The sequence below is a fragment of the Dipteris shenzhenensis genome, chromosome 6 (genome assembly GCF_047967505.1).
Source record: "Dipteris shenzhenensis isolate YYH24624 ecotype China chromosome 6, Dip_SZ_1.0, whole genome shotgun sequence".
In the NCBI taxonomy this organism is placed as follows: Eukaryota; Viridiplantae; Streptophyta; class Polypodiopsida; order Gleicheniales; family Dipteridaceae; genus Dipteris; species Dipteris shenzhenensis.
In genome coordinates this window covers 42,276,168-42,284,524 of record NC_141601.1, presented here as the reverse complement: position 1 = coordinate 42,284,524, position 8,357 = coordinate 42,276,168, and the positions used below count along the sequence as shown (strand labels likewise).

Genomic DNA, 8,357 nt, shown 5'->3' with positions numbered 1-8,357 from the left:
TCCAAGCATCATTTTGTGCAGTGGGTATGTCTTCTTTTACAGTCTTCCAAAACTTTTGGTGCATCAGGAGATATCTCATTTGTGTAGACCATGTGTGAAATCCATCCCCGGTGAACTTCTCAACAGTTGGGGTGCGGAGTTGGGGTGCGGATTACCATTGCAAAGGTCTTACCAGTTGATGATACTTTCAAATCTAGTAGTGTCTAATTGCATACAAAAATTTTGAGTTGACAGGCACGTAGAGCTCAAAAAGATGATCACTTTTCCTTTTTGCAGCGTGTGCAAATTCTTCTTGGATTGCAAGTTACGACTTGTTGAATTTTTGTGAACAAGAGGGCCTTTGATGATGTGGCACAGGGATTCACATGCTGAATTCCATACTGTGCTTACAAAGGGACTGTGCTTGGGTGGCACTATGCCATGTGGCAACCTTCTAACCCAAGTTAGTTAACCCAAGATTACACAAACTTAACCATGATCCAACTAACCCAGGCAGTTGAACCTAACCATAGTTCAATAACTCAACCAACCCTATCTCACTAGGAGTGGTTCCAAAAATGCCATGTGTCCTAAGGTCTATACCTTAGGGAAGAAAGAGAGAAAGCTGAGGCTTCTTTGCATGACGCACGACGACAGCAACAGAGATGCGGGTGCGGGCATCGACATGGCGAATTGGATGAGAAAGAGTGAGGTAGATATTCCATGGAGGCGACTCGAGGCATTGGGAGTTGGCTCTGACAGCGGCTCATAGATAGCGTTGGCTGCTCAAGCAGAGATCGATTGGTCGATTGCTTAGAGCGATGCAATTGCTGCTGGCAATAGCTCGATATTGGAGGTCGCTAGAGGTTGCTGGCTGTCCAAAGCCACTCTTGCTGGGGACCGTTGGAGGAGGCTATGCTTTGCTACTGGTGATACTCAACCGTGAGGCGGGATCTACAGCCTGTGTGCATTTTGCGAGGAGAGGCACACTGTGGAGGAGGCGTCGTAGGTGACCGTCCGTGAAGGCATTTGGAGCGGTTGTGACGCTGGGCTGTTGCGCATGTGGACTGCTGAGCCGTTAGATGGAGTCCGTCGTCATAGTTCGTAGAGGCCCGCGGCTGTTTGTTGCTTGATGGAAAGGTCTGGAGCCGTCGTGTCTGCTTGCACGTAGAAGTTGAGTGTCATTGTAGTTGGCTGGTCGTAGCTATAGTAGTTGCTTAGAGTCATAGTTGGAGTAGATGAAGTAACAAGCTCTATCTCCCCTTTTCTCAAACATTCTCAGGCTCTGTTTCTCAATCGGAGAAGAAGGAATTCTCGGAATTCTCTCGGAATAACTCTCAAACTCTCCCTATATTTCTTCTCAAAGCATCACTCACAATCTCTCAATGGAATGAAGAGAAATCCTCACAAAGAACTCAAGCGATGAATGGAAATATGGATGGAAATTTTCCCAAAGTGGACGGAAATTTCTCTCTCAAGGGACGAAAATTTGTACTCAATCTACAACCAAAACTAACCTAGGAGAAAAAACATGAGTTCCTAAGGTGTGCCTACAACTAATCTAGGAATGGGAGCAATCCTAGTGAACTACTAATGAGCTAAACTAGGAGAGCTAAACCTATGCTTTGATACCATGACAAAATATGTGTGCCTCAGGATCTATGGAGCACTCTAAGGTGGATGGAACCTATGTGGAGACATGATGAAGAGAGTGCTCATGACATGTACCTCAAGTCAATTAGGTTCCAAGATAGATTAGCTTGGACTCATAAAGAGAATCTTGAGATAGTGCAAAGTGCTTGATTGATATTACTTCAAATGAACCTCCCTTTTATAGGTCATTTGCTTGATCACATGTGGGATATCTCCTCCATGCCATGTGGCAGCTTTCCCTTTACTCATACCTTTGCTCTACAAGTGCTCACCACAACTCTCAACAACTCGTGCTTTGTGCATTGTCCATTTGCACACTCAATTGCTTTCTTTCCCTAGGGCACTTGGTCGGACAAGATGTTATTGGAAGCGATATCTTGCGGTGCAAGTTCAGATGCAAGCACCCTTCGAGACCTCAGGTGCATGTGGGTGCATGTAGGTGAGTCACTCTAGGTGGACACCTCTATAAGTCTAGTCAAGCAATGCCATTGCCAAGCAAGCTCTTTTACAAAAAGTCTTCCACACATAAGCTTACTATTTTGCTACAAAAGTTGGAGGAATCAAACACGACCTGATCCTAGGTACTTGTCCCCCTTAACGATTGATTCTGCTGCTTTTATAGGATTTGTGTAAATGTATCAGTTTGTACCCGCAGTTATGCTTGGTATTGAAGAAGAAATAGGAATGCATGTTTGACAAAGCTGTTACGAAATTATCGTGATGAAAATCTTGTGGATGAACTGCAAGGCAACGAAATAATTCCCCCCACACTCTCTTCCCCCACCTGCCTTCGTATCCTTAGTGTCACACAGACGAATCCTCTGCAAATTGCTATTAGACTGAAGCTACAGCATACTTAGGTTGCTCACACCGTCTAATTTTGTCACAACCCTCGTCGATTTTCACTGATGTATCTAACGTTTTACTCAACCACCTCCCGGTGTTGGAACTTTTTCCAGCATTGACCTGTGTATTTTGCCCTTTAAAAAGTCAAAATCGTATTTGTCTCTTTACCACGAGCTCTGTGCACGAGCTACAACAGATTGTAGCTCCACATGTCATACAAAAGTGTTAGGAAGCTGCGGATTAGGTCAATCCTTCTGCCTTTTTACAAAGGCAAATACTTACCACAATCTGCCTCAGGTTTAGGTATCGAAGCCATACACAAATTGTGAATGTCGCCCATGGCAAAGAAACATTGAATTTCCAATTAAGGGTGGAAGAGAGTGAAGGGATAGTTAGAACAAACCTAAGATGTTATAGACTTCTCCACTGTGGGCTGGTAGGTCCAGCCTTTGATTCTCCCTAATGCAGTTTAGGTAACATTTTGCACCCGCTAGCCATAGGTTAGTCGGGCTGATCTCTCCATTGTTAGAGGAATCAATTCTAATGTCTGAAACAAAAAATAGATGTGTCCTTTTCATTTACTTGGTGAGGTTTCTCACTCAAGGCTTGAAACAGCTCCTCGTTTGTAAGAGGAGCTGGATGCATGAATTGACGGACCATTGCACTTAATCAAAGCACAGAAATGAATACAAAGTATACGTACTCTTCTTTGCATGCCCTCAAGTAGATCGGCTAAAAAAGTACGTCCCTGTGATTTGTTTTAACAGACTACTCTCTCACACAGATAGTGCTTCAGCTGATGTCCGTACTCAAGTGTGTTGCCCACTTGCACCCATTCACCTATCTCTTTCTCTCCCCTGCTGAGCTTGTAACAATGCCCAATTCATGCATATTCTTCTTCAGCAGGCAGTGGAAGACCTACACATGCACTAGCAGGACTGAAAGGAAGACTTAGATATGAGCTATCATAACTGAAACATGAAAGAGACGACCTATGGTTGGGTTGCATTTTGCGCTTGTACTGAGTGCATAAACTGAATTGTCTTATGGATCTCACCATTGTTGCTCCACATGGGTCGAACAATTCTTGCTTGATGGTGGATACTCAATACACCTTCGGGTGTAAATCCAAAAGAAGGATAATTGCTGCATGCTGGCTGATGCTGTGGGATGACATTAGTGGGGATGTCATAGTAGCTGGATCTTGCTAAGCATGACTGGAGTTTATGATTTACCTTTTGCATGGTTATCATGAGGTTAAACTGCATTGTTTCTTTTCATATTAGTGGATAAGTTTGGGCATGTTAGAGATATGTTTTTTGCTGTATCAAAGTACATGCAAGCTTTACCTTGTGAAGTTTTTGTCCAAGTTGCATTGAACCATGACATTTGATGTCGCTCTCAAGTTCGTGAACAAGTTTGTCCCATTCTTGTCTTTTTGAAGCTGGAGGACCAGTTGGGAGATCGGTTTGCATAATGATTCACTGACCCTGTTGACCTTGCATACTACAAAGTTGTTCCTAGAGGCAGTATGAATGAAAACCGCGAGAGCAAGCTCAAATGCGGGAGTACATCATGCAATGCATGAGGAAAAAACAGCTCAAAGTGAGCTAATAAAGAACCAAGGTGGAGGCTGAAAATGCCATCTCAACCTTGAAGGAAACTCAGAGAAGAAAGGAGATCCCCTTCAAACTTGGAAAAAGTAACTCTCCTGGCAGTGGCTGCTCTAGAGGATCCCTGCATGCTCGCCCAAATGGCCATCAGAGTGGGTACTGTGTCAGTCCAAATACTGGCCATAGTCTGGGAAGGGTGAACTTGGATACCCCTCATCACCTTTGTACACCTGGCTCTCCAAATATGCCAAGCTGCAATGCTAGCCAAAATCTCCCAAGATGTGTCTACTGAGGCATGAGCAGCTCTGAAAGGAGTGAGGGGAACATCCTGGAGAGAACAAGACTCCACTGAATGTCGTTGTATGATGAAACCTGGATCTGGATCATGTCTCTCAAAAAACACCTGTGGGCCCAGAGATAACCAAGCCACTGAACCCCAGGTCATATAGAAAGGTGCTGTATGAAAGATGCTGAAAATCCTAGCAACACGTTTCTAGATCGTCCTTGCCTGTCTACACTCCCAAAGGCAATGCTGTACTGACTCAACTGCCATGTGACAACGAGGACAAGTAGGGTGAGCCTCGAACCTAGATCTCCACAGGTTCACTGCAATCCCTCCATGAATAGAAAGCCAAAAGAAGAGAGTGATCTTTCTATTCCTAAGGGATTTCGAGAGCCTACGCCAAAAGTTCTTCCGCACAGCTGCGAAAATCTGAAAACTATCCCAATGTGGCACTCTGGAGGGCCTCCAACCTCTACCGCTGAGCTGAAATCTCCAGGCATTTCTAACTGTATAGCGAAAGAAGGAAAAGCTCTTCTCTCGGTGCCCCTCATCAATCCATTCCCACTCCCTTGGGTCCCACTGCAAGAACCTAATAGGGGAGCCACCATACAGCCAGAGTCTCCAAGACCCCATCATAAGGAGAATAGGATTAGGGTCAAGATACCACTGTGAATCCCTGCCCCCACTCCATGAATCCTGCAATCTTGACAGGCTGAAATGCAACCTCCAAAAGAATATCATCAGAAGATTTGATAAGTCTGCCTCCCGACTGAACATCAAAGACAAGGGTATCCTCATGTGCATCCTACAATGCAATGACCTGTAACAGAATGCCCGTCCCTGAGAACGCTCCCCACCAAGTGGACTCTGTAAGTGGCATGTCATCTGTGTCAATCCACTGTGGCGGAATGGCTGCTTGTATCTGCTGTATCCTGAGTGCACTCCCTCTGAGGTGGCCAACTGTTAAAAGTCTCTGATCCTTTGAAAGTCTCATAAAGGCCTGCCAAGCGCCTACAGTAGAGGCAGGTCCCCTCTCCCATCTAGACCATTGCATATAATGTGACACTCTGAGTGGCCTGCCATGATGATCCAAAATCGAGTCATTCCACATGATTGGTTGCCTTTGAATCTCTTCACGAGAAGTGGGTGGAACTCTGCGAAGTGTGTTTATGAAGCAGCCCCAAGCTTTCAGAATAGCAGCCATGAGAGGGGAAGGGGGGGATTTGAGATGGGCTGAAGTAAAGATCCATCTGCTGCTGTCCAACCAATCTCCCCCATGAGAAGGGGTGCAAGACTGAATGCTGCGTGAGAAAAAATCCTTCCAGGGCTCCTGTCCAGGCATTAATCCTATAGGCATTTAGATATTGAGGTGGAAGAAATGGCTTCCTCTTTTTGACAAACTGGCCCCACTCGCCTATGAATGAGTTAGTGTGATCCACCCTCCAATTGCACCAGCAAGTCACTAACTCACCATGAAGGTGTGTGAATGGGAGCAAATACTGGTCATTGGCCTTTACCATGAAACAGGTCAAGATCTCACATTGCATTCGATTGATAAACACACATGCTAGTCAGGAATATATGACAGCCAAAAGTCATATACATAGCATGCATGCTCCAAAACAGGACACGGATCATAGTACAAAAGAGTCCCACAGAGTACCTCACATTTGTAATGCAGAGCTCCTACAGATCATGTATCTAACATCTGTAGCGCAAAGCTGCTACAGTTCATGTACCAAAAGGGGACCTGTATGCTACCCCATCGCCGCTGTACTCCATTTGCTGTGTGCCCTAACTGGAGGGGCTTCTATGTTAATTGGGAGGACTGCCAGCAATGCACACCAATGGCCCAATGGGGCCTTTAATCAAGGTGCTACCACCATAGGGCAAAGTTCCCAGTGGAAACTGTTTCTTTCTTGGCAACTCATGCATATCTTGGTAGGGCATTGTGGCCACCACCTCATATGAAGCTGAGTACAGGATGGCCTTCACAACAACAGTCCAGTGTGTATAGATTTTTGAGATCTTTTTAGAAGTTTGCAGTCAGCCACTCCTATCCTCGTTGACAGTCAAAGTGCTATTGCAGTAGCACGGAATCTTGTGTCTTATGCTCGCACAAACAAATTGAGATACACCATCACTATGTCAGAGAGATTACATGCAGGAGAAATCAGTGTGATCTATCGTCGGTTGCGGTACTTTTTATCTCCAGTTAGGGGGGGTTTCCCTCCTTACGGTTAGGTTAGTTTGTTATGCTCATTGTTTCCAAGAGCTATATAAGCCCCCATCCCATGCCATCCCATGCCCCCATGCTGGGCCTTTGCTGCCCAATCATGTGTCCTGTTCTTCCACCTTTACTGACTCACGCACAGCCCATGCAGCCCATGCAGCATCTTTCTTGATCAGATCTAGCCCTGACTGTGCCAATTCTTCCAGCCTTAAGTTCTCATTATGCTATCCATATGACAGCCATCTTTTCTCATCAATATGTGGCCTGTGTGTCAAACTCGTTGCTAACCACATGGCTACCCATGTGGTTCTGTGGGTATCTTCTTCCAGTGAGATCGGCACCAGTACCCCCAGATGGCAGCCTCTAGTCTCAGCGCCTCCATCCTATGCAGATGTCGTCTGCCCTGTTGCTCTCCTCAGAAGGGGCTCGCAGGTGGGGCGATTACTCATCTTTTCCTTCCAGGCTTACCAATTGATTTCCATAGTCATTACTGCACCTGACACTTCCATCAATGGGCATTGTTATGGCTTCTGTCTTAAACGTTGAATATGAGTCTGCTTGCCTGTACTGAGGGCTTGGGCCAGCTTTTTCCTATTGCGCTACCTCTCTCTCTCTCTCTCTCTCTCGTTGTTGTGTATGTGCCCAAAGTCTCTGTTTGACCCACCTCTCTCTCTCTCCCTCTCTCTCTCTCGTTGTTGTGTATGTGTCCAAAGTCTCTGTTTGACCACGTCTGTCTCTCTGTTTTCACGTTATTGCCTGATTTGTGGTATATCGGGCAGCTTTACAGAGCAGAAGCCTTCTTTGGTTTGTGTGGGTAGGGCTCTGATCTTATCATCCTTGTCATTGTGCAGCAGGGGAAATGACTCAGAAAGGTGGTCTTTTCAAAGGGCAGCAGAAGAAGAAGACTCCTGCCAACCGTCACGGCAAAACACTGCATGTCCGTAAAGGTTTGTACATCAGGTTTTGAGTTACCGGTTAGAGTTTTGGTATATAATCTGACAAGTCAAAAAATTCACACTTCTTATGTACCTACCAGGGTTTGTGTTGTTGGCACAGCTTATCATATTCTGAGCCCTGCTTGAGAAGGCTGAGTATCTATCAGTGCTTGTCTGTAGAACTTATAAAATGGTACTGTTACTGGGAATTGCAGGTAAAGTATTCAAGAAGCCCTCCGAACAGACGGAGGATATGGAAACAAGCAAGGTAAGCTTTTGCAGTGTTTTCTTCTCTCCATTCATGTCTACCAGCGGTACTGCAGGATTTATCAGGATTCATAAATCTAAATTGGCCTTGTTCAAGCTCATGATATTCTATTTTCCTCTCTCAGGAGGTTCGAAAGTTCATTGATCAAGCTAATGAAGCAAAGGCTGCAGCAATTGCTTGTAAAGAGGGTGCTCGACTGAGCCTGATTCGGGCACCAACAGAAGCATCTGGTTCCTCCAAGAAGTCAAAAGCTTTGGCATTGTCGAAGAAGTGAAATGAAGGACCTTGTGGAGTTTTAATGAGTTTTTATTAATGAATCTATCAAGCAAGGTGTGGTTTGCTTTTGGTTGGCATGTATATTTCGTGCCTCTTGAAAGCTGTTTGGTACAAGTTCATTCATAGCATGCGTATGTGCGTGCGTGCGTGCGTGTGTGCGTGTGTGTTGTGTTATGTGTTGTGTACATATATATACACACACACACACACACACGTATGCATGTATGTTTTTTTTTGGGGGGGGGGAGTGTGGAGAGAGAGATTGAGAGAG

At 45.3% G+C, this 8,357-nt stretch overlaps 1 protein-coding gene across 2 annotated transcripts; it reads left to right on the top strand.

The window, feature by feature from the left end:
• Positions 1 to 2,011: 2,011 nt before the first annotated feature.
• LOC147901195 (2,3-bisphosphoglycerate-dependent phosphoglycerate mutase) lies at positions 2,012 to 8,154 on the top strand. 2 transcript variants are annotated; one of them, XM_087376241.1, is made up of 4 exons: positions 2,012 to 2,213; positions 7,462 to 7,554; positions 7,758 to 7,810; positions 7,935 to 8,154. In XM_087376241.1, the coding sequence occupies exons 2-4, from the start codon at positions 7,467 to 7,469 to the stop codon at positions 8,082 to 8,084; spliced, it is 291 nt and encodes a 96-aa protein (XP_087232367.1). In that variant the 5' UTR covers positions 2,012 to 2,213; positions 7,462 to 7,466; the 3' UTR covers positions 8,085 to 8,154. The 2 variants fall into 2 exon arrangements, with proteins under 2 accessions (XP_087232367.1, XP_087232366.1); XM_087376240.1 differs by having other exon boundaries at positions 2,015 to 2,213; positions 7,459 to 7,554.
• The last annotated feature ends 203 nt before the right edge of the window (positions 8,155 to 8,357 follow it).